We start from the raw sequence: 24,892 nt of genomic DNA on the forward strand, positions 1-24,892 counted from the left end.
GTTGGCTGCCGGCCAGTCCCCGCCCGCCGCCTCAGAAATTCTGCCTTCCAGCTGCGCGCGCCCCAGCCTGCACTCAGTAACCCGCCCAATGTCTCTCCGGTAGCCCCGAAGTCCCCTAGATATCTGGCAAATATCTAGGCTCCGTCATGTCGTACACCCAGCGCGAGACTCCGGTAAGCCTTGCCCGCCGTGCGCCTGGACTTTGGCCCCAGCTAACCCGACCCAGGTCCTCGCGGAGCTCTGCACGTACCTGGTCGAGGATGTCTACGGCGAGCTTGCAGCGGTAAGTGCAGTGCCAGCGTCACGTGCGCGTCGCTCCTGCCTCGCGCGCACCACTAACGTCACCAGCGCGTCTACTCGGTGCTTGCGCGCCACGGCCGCCAGACGCTCGCGGCTATCGCGAAGGCGTCGTACCTGAACGGCCGCCAGATCAAGTACAGCCTCGTCATTCTGCTCCAGCAGCACCTCGTCTTCCACTCCGGCAACGATGCGCAGCCCACGTACTACGAGATCGACTGGCAGAACTCGTACGCCCTCGTGCGTCTCGGCAAGGTCACGAAGCTGGTCGAGGACCGCTTCGGCAGGAAGGCCGCCAACGTCATGACCAATCTGCTGCGCCTCGGCCACACGCGTATCGCGGATCTTAGAGAGGCCTATTTCCCCACCGACAACGACAGCGACGATGACTCAGACGACGGAGTTGTAAACGGCACGGGCATAAAGAGGAAGCGTGTGAGTGGCAATGAGCCCAACGGGTCCGCGAAGACGAACGGCGCGGCTAACGGCGACGATGTGAAGCCTGTGGTAAATGGAGACCATGCGCACAATGGCACGACGAACGGCGAGCACGAGCACACAGAGGCAGACGACAATGGTGAAATCGCATCAGTCGACGAGCTGTACGAGATCATTGAGCAGCTTATTCAGCGCGGTTGGGTCCGAACCATGACTGAGTCCCAGTATCTGTCCCCAGGAGACATGCACGACATTCTTCAGCAGGAGACCATCGAGCACGACCTTGCTGGCCAGCAGCCGACCGGTATCAAAGACAAAGCCATATGTCTCAGGAACACGCTCGAACGGAAACGCAACATGCGCGACAAATGGCTGGAGGTTCCCAGGTTCTCGCGACGACGTCAACCTGATCAGGACTACAGCAATCCGACAAAGCGGGTGAAGATCAACGGCACAAACGGGTACTCCAGCGCGAGCGGTGCGGCGCCCGAGGACAAACTTGTCATTCGAGTGAATCCCGAGAAGATCGCTGTCGCGATGCGCACAGAACAGCTGGTGCAGCTGGTCGAGCAGCGTCTGGGTCATGTCACTGCCCACATCTACCAGACCATGCTTCGTCTCCTCGAGGCGAACACTCCACGTTGCTACGAGGAATACCCCGAGCCCCCGGTAGCTGGCGATGAAGGTGGAGACAACCACATCGATCCCAGGTACCTTGTCACGGCGCGCGATGTCGCGAAAAAAGTAAGCAAAGGGCTCGATATCTGCGAAGGGTTGGATCCCAATGCAGTGGTCCAGATCACCAGGAAGGGTCATGTTCGCAGCACCAACATACTCAGCCAGCCCATTGACCATTCTACTCTCAGTATGGACGAGAAGGCACGGATCATCGACAAGCATATTCAGCTGCTCTCTGAAGATCCCACGCACTTCGTCACATGGCATTCTCGTGCAGGACTCTCGCAATGGCACATTGAATTTGAGGAGATTGCAAAGCAGCTTATTCAGATCGAAATCGAGAACACAGTCTCCGCAAGAAAGGGCACACTAGGCATCAAACTCATTCGCGCCCTGAGGAAAAAGGGCAAGCTCGATGAGCGCGCAACCTGTAACGCCATGATGATGTCCGCAAACGACATCCGTGGCATCGTCAACGACTTGACTGTACAAGGCATCGTTCAGACCCAGGAGATCCCCAAGGTGGAGAGACGAGAAGCAAAACACTCCCTCCATCTCGTATGGTACGACCGGCAGCGCGCAAGAGAAAAGCTGCTGCATGACACATACAAAGGCATGGTGCGCATCCTGCAGCGCATCCAGTTCGAGCGCGAAAAAGTGCAGCCACTCCTCAGCAAAGCCGAGCGCTCCGACGTGGTCGGCAACGAAGAAAAGTGGCTCAGCAAAGGCGAACTGGACGCTCTCCGCAAGTGGAAGGAAGTGCAAGAAAAACTGTCGCTGCAGCTGTTCCGCGAAGACGATCTCGTCGCCACACTGCGCGACTTCCACGGCCCCTTGGTCTCAGTGTAATGATAGCATGTAGTTTCAACCTTCTTTTGGCGTTGGATCAGGCGGCGGCACTGCATCTTGCAATCTGGCGCTCCATCTAAAAGCATCTGGTATGATTGATACCCCCGAGCATCTGGGAAGGAGTTCAAATTAATCAAATAGCATTATAAGAAAGCACGATTTACGTGTAGTCTCTGCCTAGCAACGTTCTCATAGTCGGTGATGTTGAAAGCGATCTTCAAGTGCCGCAGCCAGCTGGAGACTGCATGTCGTACCTTACGATTTAGACATATGCACACCAGGATCGTTGAGAGGATATCGATCTATGTTGTATGTCTTTATTACTATATCCTTCTTTATGCTATTGTGTATCATGATTACTGTCCGGTTATGGATGGATGAGTGAATCCGTGGTTAGCACCTTGCCACGTACTTCTGATAAATAGTATATATAGTAACTGTTGCCCACACGATAAGAGTCGTTATACGACTGCCGAGCCTAGCAGATCTGCCCGATCAAGCATCCACCAGTTCGACCGCTTCTCTAAGTCGTCACAAGACGGACAGCAATGGACGAACCATACTTACGAGGATAGGGAGGTGCATGTCGGCACTGGAAGGTTCGTTCGGACAATCGCAATGGCAACTCAGCTCATCGCTTTCACCGATCTCATCTCAGAATTCAGTTAGCTTTAGGTGTAATAGCATTTGCAGGTAATTAGGAACTTGTTTGGTACACAAAATTTCAGGCATGATTCAAGACACAAATACATTAATCAGACACACTATATCAGGATTGCGTCCGGTATCTGTCGTACTCAATTTTCGAACCATGTCTCTAACAGCCACTGACCTATCTTCTCCGAACAGCTGAATTAGCCACCACTAAGTGCAACCGCCGTACTGCTCACAGCTACCAACGCTCTGCGTCAGCTCCTGCACAACCGCAACCTCCCCTTCCAACTGCCCAGCACACACGCCCGCCTCACCACAGCTTCCCTCGTAACCTTCACCGACCTTGAAGCTCGCCTCACCCTCAAACTGGCGATAAAAGTAGTTGTTCGCCAGCACCGTCACCTCCCTCCGCTCCACAATCTTTACTCCAAAATCCAACACCGTCTCGCCGCCACTGCCTGGGACCAGCGCCACACTGAAGTTACCCGCCGAATCCCCCTCACACAGCACCTCCTGTCCAAACGGCGGCTGGCCATCGGGATACGGCCAAGTGATGGTGCAGTCGGCCGTCAGCGGCGTGAGCACCGCGAAACCGAAGCGCGAGGCGCGCATCAGGCGGATCGTGTTGGGGTCCTCGATGCGCAGCGAGACGCGCGAGTTCTTGTCCGGGCCCGGCTGCGACGAGGGCTTGTAGCTGAACACGCCCGAGACTTTCCAGGGCTCAAGGGGCGCGGCGGTTTGGCGCGTGGAGAGCGGCGAGGCGGTTGAGGCGCCGGTGAGAGCGAGTGCAGTGATGAGTGTGGAGAAGTGCATGGTGAATGAGTTTTGCGGGTGGTCTGGTAGGAACGAGTGTATAGTGTTCTGGGTGCAAAGATGAAGATCTTGTTGTTATGAGGCACTGTAGGAGTGCTAGAGGTCCTTTTGTATGCTGCCTCCTTCGTGTTCGTGCGCGTTGATGCTATGAATGGCTCATGAGGTTGTGCTACAGACAGGCTGCACTGCAACATGCCGCTCTATCAACATCCCCAAGCAGCTAAGCTCATCTTTTACGAGGTCAATAACGCTGCTGTGATCGATTTCTCAAAAACTTTCTGGAGTATCGGGTGACGGGATCCGCACAAAGTTGCACGAGGTTGCTGACGCAGCACGTCGATCCTTGTCAACACGAGGTGGTGCCCCGGTTTTCATTGCCGTAGATTTGTTCTGTAAGCAATTACGAGAGCTACGGCTTGTCGATCGAAGCGGACCGTGGCGTGTGGCGTGACGATATTGGAGCGGGTATGTATGTTCCTGACGCTATAGCTCTCGGGTGGATGGCCGCGACGTCGAGCGGATTGACTAGAAGCTGCTATTTTTGTTGTCAAAACGAGCTCAGCTAGGTAACCGCTTATCACAATCCGTTGATGTTTTCTGCAATTTCTGAAGATTTGTATGGTGCTCACGTCTTGCCTCCTTCCGTCTACGCGCTACTACCATACCTAGCACGTGTACATCGAATTATCGCACGCTTTTGTTTGTATTCCTTCAGAACTTCCTTTGGAGCGCTGGAAATCGGTGGCTCCTGGTCTCTGTCCTTTGGAGGGTGACTTCGCCACATTGTAACCTTCTTAGGCCATCACACCCACCCAGCGAGAACTGCCTTCTTCGCCACATTCTGGTCTTACCGTCTACTTCCTTGAGATTGTTGATCCGCTGATACAGGCCAAGTCCTCGCATATCGCACTTGCTTCTCCAAGCCGTCCTCTCTCGCCTCTCTTTTCCACACAGCCACGCTCACGATGCCAGCCTGCCTCGGAAGTGATTTGTGCCGCAGTTTCGAGGAGTGCAAGCGCTGGAAACCTCAGCGAAAACCTCATATCTTGTGCATGAGATGTTTGAGATCGCCAGAATTCTGGGGTTGGGTGTTTGCTGAAACGCTAGGGCGACAAGACTGCAACACCGTACACCCGCACCCGCGAAAACGAAAAGGAATCTTCCCCCGGCTTTCTGGAACTGCAGCGCCATAAACTTGGTCTTCGCTTGATTTGCACTAGGGTAGTATCCTAGAAGGAAAGGTGTGGTGGAGAGGAGAGCTTGGCTGTTTTGCTTGTCTATACTTGGCTGTGATGGATCTGACAGCTTCGTGCAGAGTTTGGGTGATGGCTGTGTGGCGTTGCCGTCGACTCGAGATTTGCGGTGTAAAGTGGAGACTGCAGATGCGATAGCTCATCTCGATGCTCATTTCAGGCATTCCCTGACGTGTGGCTGTGAACGGTTCAACGACAATTGCCCAACATACTTCTGAGCAATTCTACAATATCATACTGAGGACAAGCTTCTTCTGTGTTTCGGCACTGAGCATTGATCTTGTCTGCCTTGGCGCCTGCAAAAAGGTTCGCCAGGCACACAATGAAACCTCGTGCCGGGCGTCGGCACCTGTCAGGAGCCTGTAGACTCATCATGCACCCTGGCCAAGCTCATAGGGAAACGCTTGCTTGCAGCCAAGCACGTTTAGCCTGATGGGAAAACAATGGAAATCGGGATTCTGAAGCATGCCCTGCTTTATGGCCAAGATGATCGTAGTGTGCCGCTGTAAGAGACAGGGAATACCGAGCTTGTCTTCTGCTTGTTGGGTGGAGTTGTGAAGTCATTGGTCGCCGAAAGTAGGCACAGCTGGGTCTCGGTAGGATATCGTGAGGTTTGCAGGCAGGTATAAGACTGTGTGCTGGCAGCTCTATCTGTGGCTCATCAGCAAGCAAACTCGCCTTCATTCTTCTTCTTCACTTCTCAAGCCCGGTGCTTCTTATAATCTCTTTTCTCTTCAACAATTCAAGCTGAGCTTGACTTCTTAATAAAAGCCATGTATATCTCACAATTTGCACTTGTTGCTGCTCTGGCAGCCTCGGTCTCCGCACACGGTGTTGTCACCGAGATCCAAGGAGCAAATGGTGTCAATATGCCTGGTCTCACAGTTGCTGATGGCACACCTCGTGACTGTTCATCGAAGTATGTGGATTTCAACTGAATCATAGTTCAAAACTGACTTCTCCAGCGGCTGCGGTTCTCAGGCAGACACCGCAATCATTCGCGACCGCGAAATTGCCAGCGGCAAGGCCACCCCTCTTGGACGTACTCAGGGCAACGGTCCTGTAGATGCTTCTGTCATGGTTGCAGCTTTCATGGGAGCTGGCGCTACACCACCTACCAACCAAGGCGCCTCAGGCAGTGTCGGCGTCGAGGACAACCTTCCCCAGAATGGTGGTGCTGGTGCGCGTAAACGTCAATTCCTGAGCGGTCTCTTCGGCGGAGGAGGTGGAGCTGGTGCGGCTGGTGCAGCTGGTGCGGCTGGTGCGGCTGGTGGTGGCGGTGGCGCCACTGGCATCGCTGGTCTTTTCGGCGGTGGTGGTACCAAGGCTGAAGGCCCGCCCGAGGCCCGTGTTGCCGCTGCTCAGGGTTCAGGAGCTTCCAGTGGTCTACCCACTTGTGCAGATGATGGCACAGTCACCATGACTCTCCGCCAGATCAACCAGGACGGTGCTGGTCCGTTCACTGCCGACGTTGATGGCACAAGTGGAGGCGTAAGTAATCTTCTTTCCCCTTGAATACCCTATGCTGACCCATATCAGACCGATGAAGCCGCCATGCAGTCCGCGACTGTCACTCAGGACGTTCCTGGTCTAGGTGTCCAGGGTATCTCTCTAGCCACTAGCACCGAGTTTCAGATGACAGTTCAGATGCCCGCGGGTATGACTTGTGATGCCACCGTCGCCGGTACTCCTAATGTCTGCGTTATGCGTGTCCGGAATGGCGCCGCTGCTGGTCCCTTCGGTGGCAGTGTTGCATATACTCAGAGCACTGGAGCCAGGAAGCGAGCCATCGCCTATAGACTGAAGAAGCGTATGGAGCTTTCGCGCAAGCTCTAGATGATGAGAGGGTGTTGCTGTTTGGTTTCGACAAGGTTGGCTGGCTCAACCATACTCAAGTTTTATAGCCAGATGTTGCTAGACTTGTGTCCCACATTTACCAATAGAGTTATGTTTACACTCATGGCCCTACTTCAAGGACTCCTGTGGCGCGTTCGGCTACAGAAACAATGTCGTGATTTTAACAGCCATAACTGTACAAAGCAACAGGTGACTCGTTTTGATGGGCCGAATGCGTGAATGCTTTCGTGTGTTGTGGGGGTGGCAGGTGCATGCAGAGCGAGCGCTAATCCGCATTTGACCCACTAGTGTTATCTCTCCATGGGGTATTAGCAGCCCACAATTACTCATTTTGACCTTGTTGAGCGTCGTAGAAGCTGTCGTGTGTTCGAGATTTTACGCCCAGAGGCTTAAGTTGTCGCGTGCGTGCTCTTTGCACGCCCTTGTCGCTTCACGACATCGCGTTATTAGGCGGCTGGATCGCGTCATCGGCTACCAACATGGTCCTTTGGTTAACGTACTTACGTTCGCAGATTCGCCATCTCAGCCCTGGAGGGCTAGCATTGCTAGGCAGGTTTGGATCTGCGCCTGCCAAGTTGATAACAGTCTGAACTATATAACCTCGATGGATTCCTGAGGTCTTACAGTCCTATCTGCCTCGGCGCGTCGCAAAAGTCATCATGGCGCTCTTCGACTCGCCAAAGAACCCTGGACATGCGTCACCGACCTTGAGTTATGGTCATGACGAGGATTTCGAGCGCATCGACCCTGAGATGGGTGTCAAGCGTGGACTCAAGACTCGACATTTGTCCATGATGGCTTTGGCTGGTATCATCGGTCCTGGCATCCTAGTCGGCACTGGAGGCGCGCTCTCAAATGGCGGACCTGCTGCTTTGCTCATCGGTTTCGGTATAATCGGTATTATTGCATGGAGTATTACGCAGTCCTTAGGCGAAATGACGACACTCTATCCTACGGGTGGCGCTTTCATCACTCTCTCCAAACGCTTCGTTGACGAAGCGTTTGGCGTCGCGATGGGATGGAACTACTGGCTCGTCTGGGGATGCGTACTTGCCAATGAGTACAACGTGATCTCCTCACTCCTTGTCTTTTGGAGTGACAAGGTACCTTTGTGGGGATATTTCCTCATCTTCTGGTTCGCGTTCCTCGGGTTTCAGATGCTTGGAGTCGAGTCCTTCGGTGAAGCTGAATTCTGGTTGGCTTTGGTCAAGTTGTTTGGTCTCTGCGCTTACTTCATCTTCTCAATTATCTACGCTTCAGGTGGACTGATCGGACAAGATGAAGCTCTCGGCTTCCGATATTGGCGAGACCCGGGAGCATTTACCAATGGATTTCGAGGAGTCGCGCAAGTCTTCGTATTCGCCTCAACCTTTTATGTCGGGGTGGAAGCTGTTGCAGTCGCGGCGACTGAGACCAAGAATCCGAGTGTCGCCGTACCCTTAGCCATCAGGCAGGTTATCTGGCGCATCCTGTTCGTCTACATGGGTGTTGCATTCTTCTTTGGCCTCACTTGTCCTTCAAACGCGGAGGGGTTGATCAACGGCGAGAGCCGTGCCCTAAAAAGCCCGATGACAATCGCAATCCAGAATGCTGGCTGGGAGGGAGGCGTGCATCTTATCAACGCTTTCATCTTCATCACTGTTGTGTCGGCAGCCAACAGCTCCATCTATATCGGATCTCGTACGATCTTGTTCATGGCCAAAGACGGCGGTGCACCCAAGTTCCTTGGTTGGACGAACAGTCGCGGAGTGCCCGTTTACGCTATCCTCCTCACCAATCTATTCGGCGTTCTCTCCATGATGAACATCTCCACCGGTGGCGGTAAAGCATACTCATACATCATTAACCTGAGTGGTGTCTCGACTTTCCTAGTTTGGGCAGGTATCTCATTTACACATATCCGGTTCCGACAGGCCTGGAAGGCACAGAATCGGTCACCCGACGAGCTTCCTTTCAAAGCAGCTCTACATCCGTGGAATGCCTACTTCGGTCTGTTCGCAAACGTTTTCCTCGCGTTTGTCCAAGGTTGGACCACCCTGTCACCCTTCGACGCTGGCATGTTCGTCGATGCATACATTTTACTACCACTGTTCGGCCTCATTTTCTTCGCATATAAGTTGTGGAAGAAAACAAGATGGTGGAGGAGCTATGAAGTGGACCTGAATTCTGGCATGAGGAAAGACTTGGACGGAAAGGACGAAGCCATCGAGCCTGTTGAACACAAGAGTTTCTTGAAGCGTGTGTGGGCTAGCTTCTAAGCTCTAGATCATGCTCCGGCAACGTAGCTCGTTTGTAGCCTACATGAATGTTAGACTTGGAAATTTGTGATATCCGAATCACGGCAGGCATTCACATGCACAGAACACAAAAGGGAAACATCTATCGTATTCTATCTCGCACACATATCAATGATACAAGATTGCAGATAACATCATGTGGAGTTTGGAAAATCACTGTCACGAGCGAGGTCGAGTGTTCGAGAGAAACAGGCCTTCCTTCCTGCGAGAGTTTTCGAACAGTCCACCACGAAACTCTGGAGCTCCGCTGCATGAATCTCGTGGTGAACCTGCATCAAACGCCCACAAGACTTCCCTTGTGCCACTTGTCACGTTGACGACGACACCTGAAAACGATTCTGTACCTGTCGCATCAGAGAACCCTCACGGTGTTGAACCTGACGTACTGGAACTCTGGAAGGCTTTCCAAGAAACCATCCAGAACGAAGGTTACCAGACAGCTCCGATCATGGTGAATCCTGCGCCAGCATCGAAACATACTGCAATGATTGTCACCGAAGTAGCCGACGAGCATTATTTTCTACAAGGTACCCGAGATATGTCGTATCACGGTATTGAAAGAAACCTCGATACGGACAGAGCAGAATTGAACGCCTTCGCCCCAGTGCCTACAAGCAGCAGATTTCCATCAACTTCCAGGACAAAGATTTATCCAGGAAGAATCAGAAAGCCTGCTGCGTCTGACCCAACCAAATCAATGCACAGCAACGCAAAAAATACCAGTGTTCAGTTTCTCCAGAATCTTCTCAATAGTTCCAAACTGGATATTATAGGCCAACAAGCCGGGGAAGTGTATGTACGAAGCGTGTCGCTGTGTATGCTTGAATATTTCTGCAACAGAAAAACCATTGCCGCCCTTTTACACAACAACACCATAGCTGTACCCCCGGCATGCGCTTCAAAAGACGGGATCATCCGCGTGATTCGCTACATGCGCCGCTGGTGTCAAAACGCATCATTTCGTCCCAACGGCGGACTCCGTACGCCGCCCAGCATCAAGGAAGGCATCGCAACGTCTTTGGCGTGTCGTTTCTTCTGTCTCCATGTAGATGCGCAGCATATGCAGGATCTAGTGATCAAGGATCTCATGGGGAACCCGCAGTTTTTCATCACTGATGAGGATGTGGAGCTAATCTGGAGCGGCTACGAAGGAGCGCTGAAGTATACGTCTTTCGGAGATGCTATGGTATGGTTCATACTTGATTGTGTCATGGCTGGTACACATGCACTTGCGGATGAGATTAGGTGGCTATTAGAGCAGGAAGGTTACGAGGATCTGAAGATGAGAATCAGGTACGAGCTGAAGACTGCAGAATGGAGAAAGATGGGTAGAATGTTGTTCCTGCAACGGTGTTCGGAGGGCAGAGAACGAAGGGTGGTTACTGACGAGGCTGAGAGCTCCAAGGCTGACCGCAGACTCGGTCGCTCCCCTGGAGAAGGTAACTTCGTCACGGATAAACCTTTACCTCATCTGCCTGTGAGCCGGTAATGCCGAAAGCTTGGCCTCCTTGAGACAGGTCATACTGTTATCTGGATGAAAAGAAGAAATTGCAGCTATCATGCACCAAGTCAAACACAAATTACGAAAGAGGCAGAAGTTCGGGATCACAAGTGATTTAAGGCTGCTGCAAAGCCTCGTGAGCTAGCCTATGTTGTGGTTCGCCCCTAGATGATCTTATAACCCAGAGACATCCCTTTTTCAATCGTGAGTTTGGTTTTGCGAATTCAACTATAGTGTGAAGCAAACCTTAGATGTTTGCTGAATTGGCGATCACATACATTGCCGTAAAAATGAACGTGAGAATGCACCAGCGTTGCTCCACATACGGTACCACATGTTACCCAAACATCAATCATAAACTAGTGGTAGGAGCTAACGGTTGGCCTGCAAGAGGGTATTCGGCCTGTTCAGCAGCAGCAGACTTCGACATAACATGAAGAACGCCGAAAGAGCAAGGTTCTTGGATTTTCTTTTTTTTTTCTTCAGAACAGGCTCAGATGTAGACAGGTAGAAAGCCATTTCTTAGCTCTCTCATTTCATGCTGTGAGCTCTGTCCAACACCAATCTTTAGTAATTCTACCCAGTCTAGACTAGCATACCGCTCTTCTCTGGAGTCTGCGAGACGCATGGAGTAATTTAATCATCGCAGCGACCGTATCGGAGCTGATGGCAAGGCGATAGAGGGGAAACAAACTAGCTAAGCGACCTCGGCAAGTGCGGGCGGGCCTTGCAGCGGCAGACCCGCCTAGCTCAAGAACTATGACGTACTAGTCTCGAACTTATCTGAATCACTATGCTGCAATTGTGCCACTGGTCCCTACAAACAAAGACAACACCTAATCTAACATTTTTTGACACCAATGGAGGCCCATAGATGTGAGGCTTTGAGGATGAACACGGACCCACTTTGCCTGCATAAGCGAATCACCCAAAGAGTGTAACCGCCTGACGGATGGTCTCTAAGACCCCACGGTCCCCGCCTGCGGGCCTTACGCATGCAGCAAACATGCACCTCTCATACAAAGGAGGCTCACATTCTGTCTCATTTATCGTTGGCTATGTCTGCTCCTCTTATCGGCCCTTTCGCCCAAGGTGATGCCATTACCATGGCTTCGGAGAACCCCAGTGTTACGGGTGAAGGTATCTTTAACGGGAGCCCTGGTGCCCAGATACTCCTCTGACTACTCATAGTGCCCCGAGCTCATCCTGACACAACTGCTCAAGCTAAGACGAAGCTCAAACGCCGAAGAGCGAAGCGTGAAGGCCCACCGCAGCTCCAGTTCCTCATTGCAAACAATCCTTCACAGTTTCGTGATGAAAATGCGAAAAGGAGCGTGCGCTCGCAAGCGATGATACACTGGAGACACGAAGAAGGCAAGAAGAAAGACAAAAATAAGCAGAAAGCCGATTTGGCGTCGGCTTCTCCAGCGAAAGTTGAAATTCGCGATGCATCCGCCAGATTTGAGTATAGCTTGAACCTTCCGACTCACACTCGTCATGGACAACCGCAGCATGCATCCTCAAACACGCAATCGGACCCAAGAATATCGGGTTCTGGCTCAAGTCCCTCCGTTGGTCCCGGTCGCTCAAGTTGGCTGCTCACTGCACCTGCAGCCGCAGATTACAAGACGCCAGCCACCGCCGAACAAGCAGTAACCGACTACGAAGAAAGTGAGAGGCACGAAGAGCGACTGATCCGAAGGATTGTTGTTGGATTAGCCGAGTTTCATCATGTCGCAGCTTCTCAAGACCCATTTGATGTGCTACCGCAGTTTCGAGACCGCCGTCTGGATGCGATGTATCTGTCACGTCAATGTAAGCTGGCATTGAGTGTATTGGTAGTGGTTATTAATGAGTACAGGTATGCGCGCATTCGCCTCTGATTCAACCACGGAAAAATGGTTACCGCTGATGCTGTCGCACCCGCATATTATCCTAAGTTCGACAGTTTTGGCATCAACATGGCTCGATATGCACAATGACTATTCCGGTGATAGTCCAACGACTACCATGGTAAAAAACGAAACCTTTGAGATGATCAACGAGCGTTTACGCAATCCTATATTGCGGCTCGACAATGCTACCCTTGCAATTATCTTGCACTTGTTCGCAGGCGAGATGTGGCTGTGCAATGAAAAGACTCTCCGGATCCACGAGAACGGTATTGCTACAATTATATCGCGACGTGGTGGCTTGTCCACATTCTTCAATGAAAGAGCTTTAGCCGAAGTGGCTGTAGCGTACGTGTCCTGACCCACTCCCCACCAGACGCTTGATAGCTGACTTGAAATAGTTGTTGTTATCACTGTGACATCTTTTGCGAAGCCGAGACATTGCCAGTATTTCGAGGCAACCTGCCCACGGACCGGTCTCTAAGTGAAGGGGTAGCACTGCCAGAATCGCCATTGTATTGCCCGACGCAGACTTTCTCTACAATCCCCGATGACCCTCAATGCTCGCCGTCCACCTTGGAAATCTTGGTCGACATGAGAGATCTTACAAATACCTTTGTGGCGCATAAAACTGCTCTGAACACCATACACGATGTCGACGCAATAGATATCGCACAGCTGAGTCCTCCTAATGAAGCATACGAGGCTACAGTTCATGCTATTCAATCGCGATTAGCTGCCCTGCCTTCTGCCCATACGCATGGCCTGTCAGTGTCTGGGGATTGGGTATACGAAGCATGTCGCATAGCGGCGCTGATCTACACAACTGCAATTGCAATGGGCGTTCCATTCTCTGTGGCTGCTGATCCAAACTACGCAGATCTTTCTGCAACCCAAATGACATTCGCTATTCCGGATGGTGGTGATCAATTCGTCAGACCTCATCGTACCAAAGCATTGTACGAGACACTTCAGCGGGCCGACACCAGTAAAGTGTGGAAAAATATGTCTGGTGTTCTCTACTGGGTGAGCGCTGTAGGTGCAGCAGCGGCCCGCATACCGAGTACAGCAGACATGACGCAACGAGAAAGACTGAAGCCTGAGGCGTACTCTGTGTGGGTTCGACGGTGCCTAATCATGACTGCTACGCGTACGATGATCGTGCTTGTTTTTGAGCGTCCCACAGCAATCATTGCAGCGCAAAAAACCTTGTTAAAAGTGCAGGAGCTTATTGGATCTCACGCATCTAGACGTCTGGAGACTTGAGCGAGCTGTGCGTGTCTCGCGTGAGACTTCAGTTCGTTCGGCTCGCGGAGCTTCGCGGAGTTTCGCGGATCCCGGGTTCCGTGCTTTCTGCGGCAATTCAGCAGCACAACCTTCGTCACACGGACAGTGTGATGTCAACAGCGGACGAAACAGTTCGAGCGGCTCGTGGGTCTGAGTTTCCGAGTACCCGTATCCATTACTGTGACTCGGCGTTGCTTCCACGGCCCACAGCACGCGCGAAACAACAGCCATCATCCTACTGAGCATCCTGTCAGGCGCACACGTCACTTTATTCGAATCGCAAAGGCTCCAATTTGTCCGATCTCGAAAGATTTTGCAGCTGTGCGGTTTGGACCATTCGAGCTCATTTGTGAGAAACCGACTTGCGGCGTTCACTTATGTCCGGCACCCTTTGTCACAACTGCTTACTATTCTGTTGGAATACACACTCTTGTTCCTTGTAGTGCAAATTTTGGAATGAGGAGTGGGGACTACGGGAAGATCTTGACAAGCGACGCATCCAAAAATCAACCAACTACATTTGGTACGCTGCTGGTATGAACGAAACCCAATCTTGAATAAGTTGGGCGTAATCTTGGAGTGGACTGGTTACTGCGTACTCGCAAGAGCATGCGCTGTAGCATTGTAATCACTGTTTCTTACTGTGGTCCATCTTGATGCGCCTCCTTGTGTTCATAGCGCGGATGTCTTCTGACAAACGTAGCAATCGTCGAGCGCATGATTCGCGCCGATCGATGACTCTGCCTAACGCCAGCGGATGCGTGAGATTTCCGTGAGAAGCAGTTGCCCAGACCGTCCGAAGGCGCGAGCGCAGGTGACAGGCAGGGACGACGCTGCTTTCCGATTGGCTCGTGCATGACCATTTCCTCCCTAAGCAAGACCCACAACAAAACACAGCTTTTGTATAAGTACAAGACCCGCATCTAGGGCGATGCACACAGCCAAAGTGATCTTGCTGAGCCTTGGACTCGGTATCCCTTCCCTCATCGTCATGGCACTCGTTTCACGATTCTTTGTGCACCGACAGTCCAAAACAGAGCAGCACATTTACACTGTCGACGGCAACGACAGCGAATCCCACCAACTACCTCGCAAATCTAGCTCATGGAGACATCTTTTCGCATCAAAACAAAAGGGTCAGATTACAAAATGGGTCCCCACAGTAGCAGGTATGGTCAAAGCCGGGGATGAGGGCCTCTGGACCTCCGCGCTGGTCACCAACCCGCATGGTCATCCCGGCGAAGTTTCATTCGAAGCAATCTGCGAGATGTTCGCCAACGAACTTCGACTGCGATCGATGACGCCATACTCCGGGGAGATTGGCAACTTCATCAACTCGGCGAGGCGCGGTGCGACCGGTCCTAGGAGGGTGTCGTCGGTATCACACAAAAGAGCTTACCCCGTTCGAGGGGATATAGTGCCATCAACACAAAGAAAAAGCTTGGATATCACATCAATTGAGAGAGGGATTGGAAGAAGTCTCTCCGTCAAAAGGCCAACACCATTGCTGATTCCCTTTAACAGAGGACTCATCGAACAAGGCGCCATAGGCGATGTCCAACGTGCATGGATGAAAGACGGTCGGCCAGCAGAGTACCAAAATACTCACATGGGTGTAACGATAAAATCTGCTGAGCTTGCTGCACTGTCCGTGCTGTTGGGCAGCTCCATCACAAGTGCTTCGAGCAACACCATCGATAAAGGAGCCTTTGGTATTTCGATCAGGTCCACCTTAATCGAAGATGGCAGGCATATGATTTCTCTCGAACGACACAAGCGTAGTACCTCTCAGCTACTGTCTAGTGAATCTGGCCACTCACCACTCTTTGCAAAGCACCTCGCATGCGGTTCCCTGCCATTTCTTCAAGATGCAAAGTCGACCAGTTCTATCCTCCTGACAGATGATGCTCTCGAGGCCATACGATCAGGCGTACCGGTCACGTTACGGAGACGATCACAACAAGCATCATCAGCCAAGTTTCTCGCTACGCTCCCAAACTCACGCGAACTGGCCATATACGCTGTTGAAGCCTCCACAAAATCTAGCCCAGCAACTCCGCTCATTGAAGCCATTGCACTTCTTCCATTTTCTGGTGGTCTCGTACCTCTAGCTTCCAGCTCGCTTATTGGTTCAATCTATTTTATTGCTTCGGATGGACTTCACCCAGGACGCCTCTTGCAACGATTGGAAGGCCTTGTGGACAAAGTCCAACGGCATTCACCGCATCTTAACATTTTTGGCCCGCTTTACGAGACTCAAAATACTGGATTACTCTTCCGCGAACGTGAGCGCCTCGGGAAGGTAGCGACCGGCGCTGTTACCGAAGACCTAGCGGATAAGGTCGCTCGTATGCAGCGCTACGTCACGCTTCTGCAGCGAATCATGGCTCTCGTACCAGATTTGAAACCACATGAAGTATTCTCAGCAGTCCAGGAAGCAACCAAGAGAGAACTCTCCCGCTCCTACGCAGATGCTATAACTGCCTACACGTCTGCATCCGTATCTGCATCACCGAACTCCGCTCCAACTATCAAGGACACAAATTACCCTAGATCCGTCGCTCGAAGTAACCGCCGACACGTCTCCAATGCGTCGCAGCCATCTGTACATCGCTCTCTGCGCTCGAGTCTAGGTTCTGGATCCAATGGCACCCTGACGTCCAATTCGGCACGATTGTCTATGACTTTCCCTGAACACAATCTTGCCAAGCAGGTCGAGGCGCTTCTGAAGTCAGAGCTACCATTCAGTGTCGATATGATTGCGGTGGTCGCAAGACTAATCCTTGTGGCTTGGACGCTAAGCGTTGGGATTGTGGCCTGGGAAGATGGCGAGGAGGGCTTCAGGGTCCCTGATGTGGAGAGTTTGCATGCCAGCATGTTCTTGGTATGATACAAAATCTCTAGTTTGGAGTAGCGAGGATGATTATGAGCGAGTCTGTTAAGAGTAATATCAAGGCAGCACGTTGCTTGAGGATGGGGGTCTGGCTTTGGTTTAGTGGAGTTTGGACGATGATACCATTCCTAATGTTTCCTATTGACACGATTTTGATGAGAATATGTATAATACGCTATGAACCGGCTTGAATTTCAAACTTGACTTCTCCTCTTGCTGATGCTCCTTGGTATACAGAATTGTGTTACCTGCAGTTCAAGCACTCTGGAACTGACATAGAAGGGGCCTCGGAACGAGCCTCCACCCCTTCCGTGTCGATCTGAGCTTGAGCTGGAAGAATCCCCGTGCCACTGGCCACTCAATCCAGGTCAACAGTGCCATTAACGAAGGTTGCGCGAAAGAGCTCGGGGTGAGGCTGGCGGAAACACATCGGATTTGGTTGGATTACGTCAGGCTGAGAATCCTCGTACAACGGAAACTGTCCGCATACATCACTTATGTGTTGTGTACAAGTTTTGCATGCCGTACACAGCAGTCATTATTATACATGTTGATAGGAAAATCATGCCCGTCTAGATGCCTTATGCCGTCTGGATGCCTTATGTCGTGTCATCATGCCATCATCAACTCGTTGTCATATGAAAGAGCCGTATCGGAATGTCGCTGAACGTGCGAGCCGTCTTGAGAATAATCGTAAAGTAGTGGTAAGTCGCTCAGTCGCTGCCCATAACTTCCAGTCCTCTGCAGACGCTTACCCACCCATCTCGCATAGCTTCCCAGACTGTCGCCATCTTGTCCTCTTCCATGCCGTCTCTCTTCCTCTCCTTCCGGTCCTGCGCGTCGCCTAGCCCATTTGCCATGCTGACTCCATTGGCTGTCTTCCCGCCCTTGGAGTTCTGTAGCGCACTGCTGGTCTTTAGACCCTTACCGTCTAATTCGCCCTTTACCTCCCAGCCGCGTCGTACTGGCCCCGAGATGGAAGCGGGGGTAATCAGGGTGCTGTCAAGCAGCGAGTTCCAGCGTGAAAGGTACATACCCGGTCCATGTGTAGAACCCTTTGTCTCGCCGTTGCGCATTATGCTCTCGAGACGCGACTGGCTCGTGCCTTTGAGCTCGGAGAGACGGGCAGCGTGTTCGTCGAGCAGCTTCTTGAGCTCGTCCTGTTTGGAATGGGGAAGTGTCTCGAATAAGGCATTTAGAGGTGCTGTCATGTTGCCTGCACCACCTTCACGTGTTTCAGCATCCGCCTTGAATTCCCCGAACATCTGCTTTGCGTAGATAAGGTAGTCTTGTGCTAGGTTCGGAGCGTTTTTCGTAACCTGGTGCAGGAACCTGTGCAGTGAGGGCGCATGTTTGCGACACAGAACGACGAAATCTTCGACGGTAGGCGCGTCGCCGTTGTCTGTGTCTGTCACGCTTGCAGGTGCTGTGTCGACATTGCTGGTATTGGCATCGCGCTCTTTGCTTGTTTCGCGACTTTTGCGACCAGATTTCTTCTTTGGTTTCGATGCCTTGATAAGGTCGGTTATGAAGTTCTCGGCGTCAGTGACGGTACTGGAGAGATCGACAGCATTGTGTATCGCGCGGATGACAGGGTCCATTGCAGAGACACAGTCGCGCACTGCCGAGGTAAGGACGTCGGGATTTGATTTGCAGGTTACCTTCGTTATCTCTTCGCGATCGCGGATGGAGAGATAGGTACCATAGTATTCCATGGCTATCTCGTGTTGCTGATCTTTGACAGAATCAGGCTTTATAGGTTTGTCGGCCGTCTCCAATATGATAGCAATGATAGATTTTCCCTCCTGGATGGACATGTTGCGTGCTGCCTCATGCCTGTCTCTTGAAGCATAGACGTGTGCTTTTATTGCTTTCATGACCTTCTTATCTGGTGCTTCCCGCGATGACTCGAGCTTCGATGCCCTCTTCTGGAACTCGGCGGTGTCCCAAGCCAGAATTGTGCTGATAATTTGCTGCATCAGGTTCATGCCATCGTTAGAGTTGTTGGTGAGACCTATCCAGTTGGTCATGGCGGTGACGGAAAGTTTTGCGAGAATCAGCCTGACCATGCCGTTGATCATAGACGCTGCGTTGCCGACGCGGAGGGTCTGCTTGATCATATAGTATGGGATGAGGCGGTGAATGTTCTCGAGCAGACGGACGAGGTATTGGCCATCTGGCGACATAACAAAGACATGGTGGATGAACGAGGCAATGTTCAGCAGGATAAACTCGTGGCCTGCCTGCACTAGGCTGGTGTGGTCTTCCAGCTTGTCCGTTGTTGTGACTTTTTCAAGCAGGTGATCCAGCAGGTCGCCATATATGAAGCTGCGCGCGCATTCCTCCCATGCCTCTAATACGTCTTCTGGCTTGCTGGTGTCATACTGCTTCTTGCCGTCATCTTCCTTCTGTGCAACAGGGTACCCGCCCAGCATGCCCCTGCCAACGTATTCTAGAATACTGCTCGCGGCTGTGGATAGCGCTTTTCTTGACCCAATCGCGCCCTTATCGTAGCTCTCACTCAGCTCTGCCTCTGCCATACGTGCGACCAGCGTCTGGATTTTGTCCTGCCAAAAGACCGTGTCCAGGTTCTTCAGCGCGGGGTTCGTCAGCGCGAACTTGTTGAGCATGTTCTGCAGCAGTGGACTTGTCGTCTGCACGCCGTCGGCTTTGCGGAAAGGGTATCCATATTGGTCGATGGTAGAGGGGTATTTGAAGGCCTCGATTTCGGCGTATATTTGGTGATGAATCAGGATGTCAAAAAGGGCGTGCGTCTGCGCGGGCGCGAGCGGAGTGGAGGAGGACGACATGTTGGATATCTGGGGTATCCACGGTATACTGCTGGGGACATGGTAAAAAGGAATGTTCGTCGGTTGTCACGGCCATATAGCAGGTGCACTAATCGATGGTCGACGCGCCATGCAGCAGGTGGATACGCGCGGGGTACGTCATCGGTGGCTGATGGCTCGAGGCTTGGCAACTGTGGCCAGACTTCATCAGCTGCGCAGGACCTTCACCGTTTACTGGCCATCTATCGAACATCACTATGCGAGCTGACACCTTCTCGCAGCATAGTCCTTATGTCTTAGAGGAACATCGCGGATGGTCCGATAGCCGAATAGTTGGCACGCGCGGTCCAAACAGGGTTGTTCAAGTGCTGTAACGACGCACCGCTGAACATGTTGCATTGACTTGAGCCATTCATGGCTATGTATCCAAACCCATCCTGTCAAAGATCTCTCTGACTTACACAATCCTGTTTACCAACGTCCAAACTTTAGTGGCGAATCACTCGATTCCAGTACGCTCCACGATCTTACGCCACCTTTGTCGATGCGAACGCAATCTTCTTCATTCCCGAGAGGCGAGGTTGCGATTGCAAACGGCCCTTGACAGCCCTGATCTCGACCCACTCGGTGAGCTTTTCGGGCTCGACTGGCGCTCGAGTGGTGGCAGTCCACACCAGCTGCTTCAGCGCAATGTTCGCAGGCGCCGCCAGTAGTCGTTCCAGGAGCGTCGTCTCGTATCGTGCTCGTCGGTCATTACGCCTAAACAGTTAGTCAAAGAGCTTCGAAAGGTGGAACATTCAACCGACCCCTCAATCTCTGGATGATTATCCTTCATTCGTCTTATCGCCTTCTTCACCACCTGCTCGTACGTTTGATCAGGGTCGATATCGTATTCGATGGCAAAGAGGTGCATTTTGGGTACGCACATGAAGGTTATGATATTGTCTGCCATTGCCTCCGCATACCTTGAAGGAGTAGTGTGGTTGTCGCGGCCCCAGATCGCACGGATTTGCTCAATCTGCAAAGACGGCCCTCGAAAGCGACGGAGCACAGCTCTCTCAATCTTCTGGCTGGTGTCTGGCATGCCGATGAATGCAAATAGTTCGGCAAGGTAGATGTATGTGGCAACGTCGTCTCCAACTTTCCATGGTGCGCTTCCGATCCTTGGGTTGAGTAGATGCTGCTCCATGTACAGTACGGCGAGCTTGACGGCCAATACGTTACTGAAGCCTTGCGGTAATCGAATTATAAACCGGCCATCCAGAGGTACAATATGTCTACCAATATCTGGGCAGAATGCGAAGAGTAGGGTGCGGGTGGTGCGCTTATAGACACGTGTGTCGCCCAGGTACCAGTCGATGAAGGGGCCCTGCTCTGATATATCTCTGCGCTGATCGAGAGGGAGAATCAGTAGCTGCTGGAGCCCGATGTCACCTATTAGAACACCGAAGCGAAGTGGATCTAGGCCGGATTTACATCGGGCACGAGTGCTGGCCTCTCGCGGCAGCGACAAGCAGTCTTGGATCATGTTGGCTACCAGTGTTATAAGGACAAGTTAGCGATAGTATCAGTATGAGTTGGCGATACAGTTTAGCTCAACAGTGAATGTAGACATGTGCATGTGCGGCTGCCAAGACTACACGTTCTTCCGCTCCGATTATTCCAGGTAGAGCCTTTCCTTCACTTCACCTCTCACTGTGAAGGTACTGAAGGACTATAATATCTAATCCAAGGTTTAGAAAGCATCGATTTGGGCAGCTGGTGACAGCATTACTCTAGGTCAGGTCTCCCTCAGACACACCGATGCGACACAATCACCATCATTGTTCCATCTAAGCTACTTTCATATCCATCTTAACCTTGTCACTCGGAAAGGTCAGGGAAGTGCTTGTATCCGTTTCTTTTTGTACCATTGTATTAAGTTACATGGAGCAGTGAGGCTCTCAAATCCTTGCACAATAGCAGTCGCGAACGAATCTCCAGACTTAAGCTTTGCTCCGCCCGAATCCCTACATCTTTCAGGCATGTCTTACGATCTAGGTTCCAATCTGGGAAGCTTTCGCTTTTCCTTTGCCGACGTGATCGCAGCTAGATTCAATGGCTTACTTACCACACTGTGATCCTCGATGTCGTAGAGGCGCGAGCTTTTCAGTAAGCGACAACATACACTATATTGGCTTCTCTGGGTGTTACAGGCTCTCTAGCTTGTCTACAGCCAGTTCCTTGCGTAAGACAGTGACAGCCATAACGCAACTCCAGCCCTCGACAACTAAGTCTCCTTGACCTTCTATAAGACGATTCGACGAATGACTTGAGTTTGAATCTATTGCTATGTTTCTATGTTTCAGTCCTCTTCCATCATCAGACGCGGACGAAGATATATAGTGGACGATGCAGCCCCACTCTTCGTCCCGGATATGGGTTGAATTCACCCTGTTCAGCTTTAGCTGAAACTTTCTGGCCTTTGCGGTAGAGACACCCGTGCAGTACGCACGAAGGAATGCAAGCCCAGCAATTCGGAGAATGCCGCTGCCTGCTGTCAGCTGTAGGCAACATGTTTGGGATCATCGTAGAGCGGGACCCGGGGAGGAACTCGCTGCTTACCATGCGCATTGTATAGGATTCAATTCGGTGGGCAAGGCCCCTTGCTCTGCGGGTGTTTGTGGATTCCTGTGCTCATGCGAACTGCGTTTCTTGCCTGAGTCGAGTGGCATAGTTAATATGGCCGGTCATGAGAGGCTCAGATGTAGTAGCGACGACTTCGAAAGGTAAAGAAATCCTTTCGGTGGACGAAAGCACGAGTCAAACACATCGTAAAAGATATTCTCGGGTATGCTTTGGACAGTTGAGTGAATGGTGCACCACGACATTGGAAGGTTCACTTGCCGTCTTGCTGCCAGCACAGCAATCTTCATAAATGAACGACGGATACATGCTCCCGCAAGTTTTTATCTCAGAGTCTGCAAGGTATCTATTTCACAACAACAAATGCCATTTATATCGCCCTCCGTAGTTGATCGACCAGCATGCTTGCTCAAATTGCGGCTATTGGCTGTGCCGACAAACGTTCGCATACCCGTATCGGCAATTCCCATTATAGGGGCACCTGAATTCTCGATATGCATACCTGTTGTGGTACAAGCTCCGTGTTTCGATTCATGCGTGGAGCCTGCATTTGTTTCAAGCCACCCGTGTGATGTGGCTGGGCTGAATGTGGCGTTGCCATGTTTGGCGTCTTGCCAGTGATGATTAAGACTATCAGCAATACTTTCGTAGTGAGTAGATATTTACTTAGCCTAAGGCCATCTGCTGCTAAGCACTGGTCGATTAGCGACCGACCTGCTGTCTACCTCCACGACTTGTTTATGTCGTGCGCCACGATCGTGGTTAAGTCAACAGTCCCGCAGTCAGTCCCGATGTGGAAAGGACGCCCGCCTAAAACACACTGCCAAGATCAACGACAGCACACTAGCCCTGAGTGTTCAAGGCGCTTCCATCTGTCAATACCGTTTTGGGTACATTGCCGTTATTAGGAAGATGCTCACAGCCCTGTAATTTGCTGCCGTGGATGTATAACACCACGACCATTCGCGATGCCTTTGAACTTCCATCCACTCTCATTCATCAAAATCAACACTCTTTTTCTCGGTACCTTTCCGATATTCTCTCTTTTTCTCTCGTTTCTCACCTCAAGCGGAATCTTCGGCTGGTCTGAGTGAACGTTTTTTAACCCTCTTTCAATAACACAACGAATCAATTCCCAACGTCAACAATATGCGTTTCGAAGTCGCCGCCCTTCTCGCTGCTGCTGCTAGCGCCTCAGCTCAGGCTGTGACTGGCAAGCCTTACGGCTTTGCTGCTGGTGTCACCGGTGGTGGATCGGCCACTGCCGTAACTCCTACCACTGCTGATGAGCTTGCCAAGTACCTTTCTGACGATGTGGCACGCGTCATTTTGATCAACAAACAGTTTGATTTCACTGGCAAAACTGCGACCGGTTCTGGCTGTGATCGCCGCTCATGTTCGGCATCAAATGGAGGTCAATTCTACCTTGGCGAGCTCTCTTGCGCCGCTTCAGATGACAACGTGCCTGTCAGCTCTATTAAGTATGACCTTGCTGGACCCACAGCTCTTAAGGTCGGCAGCAACAAGTCCATCTTGGGTGTCGGCGGAAAGGGTATTCTGAAGGGCAAGGGTCTTTCTCTCATCAAGAATGCAAAGAACGTCATTATCCAAGGTATTGAGTTCACCAACATAAACCCTGGCGTCGTATGGGGCGGTGACGCCCTCGACTTCCAGGGTGGTAACGATGGTGTCTGGGTCGATCACAACAAGTTCTCCCTTGTCGGCCGCATGTTCCTTGTTTCCCACTACGCTGGCTCCCGCCTCACTGTCTCGAACAACGAGTTCGATGGTACAACCACCACCTCCGCCAGCTGCAATAATAACCACTACTGGACCATGATGTTCTACGGTGATGGTAAGCTCTCTGTTTCTCACGTCTCAACGACCATTACGTCTAACACAAAACAGGCGATAAGGTCACACTTGACCGCAACTACCTCCACAATGTTGCAGGCCGCGCCCCCAAGCTTGGCCAGGACGGCACGACTGGTACCTTCCACGCCGTTAACAACTATTTCGAGAACATGAAGGGCCACGCGTTCGACGCCTATACTGGCGCTCAGGCCCTCATCGAAGGCAACGTCTTCTCCGGTGTCTCGCAGCCCGTGACCGACAAGGGAGCCAAGATCAGCACATTTGTCGTAAACGGCGGTTCTGCCTGCTCTTCTGCACTCGGCCGCGTCTGTCTCGAAAATAGCGTCGACTCTACCTCCGGCAAGCTGACCGGTGGCTCTACAACGTCGTTCATCTCCGCGCTTAAGGGCAATGATGTCACACCTCTCGCAGTTAACAAGGTCGCTGCGCACGTCAAGGCTAACGCTGGTCCCGCCAACCTGGGCTCTGCCTCATCCGGAGCAACTGAGAACAATGTCTCTGCTCCTACCACCACAAAGGCTGCTGCTACCTCCAAGGCTGCTACCTCCAAGGCTGCTACCGCCCCCGCTACCACCACAAAGGCCGCAGCTGTCAAGACCACCCTCACGACTGTCGCGAAGCCTACTGCTACCAAGGGCGCTGCATCTGGTGGCGCTACGGTCGCTGCTTGGGGGCAGTGCGGCGGATCGGGCTACACTGGATCTGTCACATGTGCTAGTGGGACCACGTGCAAGAAGCAGAATGACTTTTACAGCCAGTGTCTTTAAGCTTGTGGTTCTTGACGAAGCATAGAGGCCTTTGAACTGCAATCAGAAGAGCGGACGAACGATTTAATTGTATATATTTGTTCGTAAACAAAGATGTGAATAATCTTCAGCCCGAGAATTTGAGCAA

General features: G+C 51.8%; 9 protein-coding genes across 9 annotated transcripts; 6 read left to right on the forward strand and 3 right to left on the reverse strand.

Annotated features, from left to right (window-relative positions):
• Window positions 1-146: 146 nt before the first annotated feature.
• On the forward strand, window positions 147-2,262 carry C7974DRAFT_409135 (DNA directed RNA polymerase-like protein III subunit Rpc82; the record flags this gene model as incomplete). Its single annotated transcript, XM_046143379.1, has 3 exons — window positions 147-173; window positions 227-283; window positions 349-2,262. 3 exons carry the CDS (start codon window positions 147-149, stop codon window positions 2,260-2,262), a joined length of 1,998 nt encoding a protein of 665 aa, XP_046001582.1.
• An 813-nt stretch (window positions 2,263-3,075) lies between these two features.
• C7974DRAFT_105133 (uncharacterized protein) lies at window positions 3,076-4,024 on the reverse strand. Its single transcript, XM_046134913.1, has one exon. It carries the CDS (start codon window positions 3,727-3,729, stop codon window positions 3,127-3,129), a length of 603 nt encoding a protein of 200 aa, XP_046001583.1. The 5' UTR covers window positions 3,730-4,024; the 3' UTR covers window positions 3,076-3,126.
• A 1,314-nt stretch (window positions 4,025-5,338) lies between these two features.
• Window positions 5,339-6,898, forward strand: C7974DRAFT_105136 (uncharacterized protein). Its single transcript, XM_046134914.1, has 3 exons — window positions 5,339-5,901; window positions 5,948-6,473; window positions 6,522-6,898. Exons 1-3 carry the CDS (start codon window positions 5,756-5,758, stop codon window positions 6,816-6,818), a joined length of 969 nt encoding a protein of 322 aa, XP_046001584.1. The 5' UTR covers window positions 5,339-5,755; the 3' UTR covers window positions 6,819-6,898.
• Window positions 6,899-7,168: 270 nt separating this feature from the next.
• On the forward strand, window positions 7,169-9,330 carry C7974DRAFT_385743 (amino acid permease-like protein). The gene has a single exon (XM_046140987.1). The coding sequence runs from the start codon at window positions 7,499-7,501 to the stop codon at window positions 9,095-9,097; it is 1,599 nt and encodes a 532-aa protein (XP_046001585.1). The 5' UTR covers window positions 7,169-7,498; the 3' UTR covers window positions 9,098-9,330.
• A 2,131-nt stretch (window positions 9,331-11,461) lies between these two features.
• Window positions 11,462-14,271, forward strand: C7974DRAFT_105155 (uncharacterized protein). The gene is made up of 4 exons (XM_046134915.1): window positions 11,462-11,777; window positions 11,829-12,452; window positions 12,499-12,877; window positions 12,931-14,271. The coding sequence occupies exons 1-4, from the start codon at window positions 11,633-11,635 to the stop codon at window positions 13,793-13,795; spliced, it is 2,013 nt and encodes a 670-aa protein (XP_046001586.1). The 5' UTR covers window positions 11,462-11,632; the 3' UTR covers window positions 13,796-14,271.
• A 536-nt stretch (window positions 14,272-14,807) lies between these two features.
• C7974DRAFT_431012 (uncharacterized protein) lies at window positions 14,808-16,706 on the forward strand (the record flags this gene model as incomplete). Its single annotated transcript, XM_046144744.1, has 2 exons — window positions 14,808-16,383; window positions 16,450-16,706. The coding sequence occupies 2 exons, from the start codon at window positions 14,808-14,810 to the stop codon at window positions 16,704-16,706; spliced, it is 1,833 nt and encodes a 610-aa protein (XP_046001587.1).
• A 358-nt stretch (window positions 16,707-17,064) lies between these two features.
• Window positions 17,065-19,621, reverse strand: C7974DRAFT_105157 (PX-associated-domain-containing protein). The gene has a single exon (XM_046134916.1). It carries the CDS (start codon window positions 19,517-19,519, stop codon window positions 17,423-17,425), a length of 2,097 nt encoding a protein of 698 aa, XP_046001588.1. The 5' UTR covers window positions 19,520-19,621; the 3' UTR covers window positions 17,065-17,422.
• Window positions 19,622-19,714: 93 nt separating this feature from the next.
• On the reverse strand, window positions 19,715-21,240 carry C7974DRAFT_385748 (uncharacterized protein). The gene has a single exon (XM_046140988.1). It carries the CDS (start codon window positions 21,024-21,026, stop codon window positions 20,181-20,183), a length of 846 nt encoding a protein of 281 aa, XP_046001589.1. The 5' UTR covers window positions 21,027-21,240; the 3' UTR covers window positions 19,715-20,180.
• A 1,771-nt stretch (window positions 21,241-23,011) lies between these two features.
• Window positions 23,012-24,843, forward strand: C7974DRAFT_328035 (pectin lyase fold/virulence factor). Its single transcript, XM_046139021.1, has 2 exons — window positions 23,012-23,978; window positions 24,032-24,843. The coding sequence occupies exons 1-2, from the start codon at window positions 23,273-23,275 to the stop codon at window positions 24,763-24,765; spliced, it is 1,440 nt and encodes a 479-aa protein (XP_046001590.1). The 5' UTR covers window positions 23,012-23,272; the 3' UTR covers window positions 24,766-24,843.
• Window positions 24,844-24,892: the final 49 nt, after the last annotated feature.

This window comes from Boeremia exigua (genome assembly GCF_020726555.1).
Source record: "Boeremia exigua strain MPI-SDFR-AT-0100 chromosome Unknown C7974scaffold_2, whole genome shotgun sequence".
Lineage (NCBI taxonomy): Eukaryota > Fungi > Ascomycota > Dothideomycetes > Pleosporales > Didymellaceae > Boeremia > Boeremia exigua.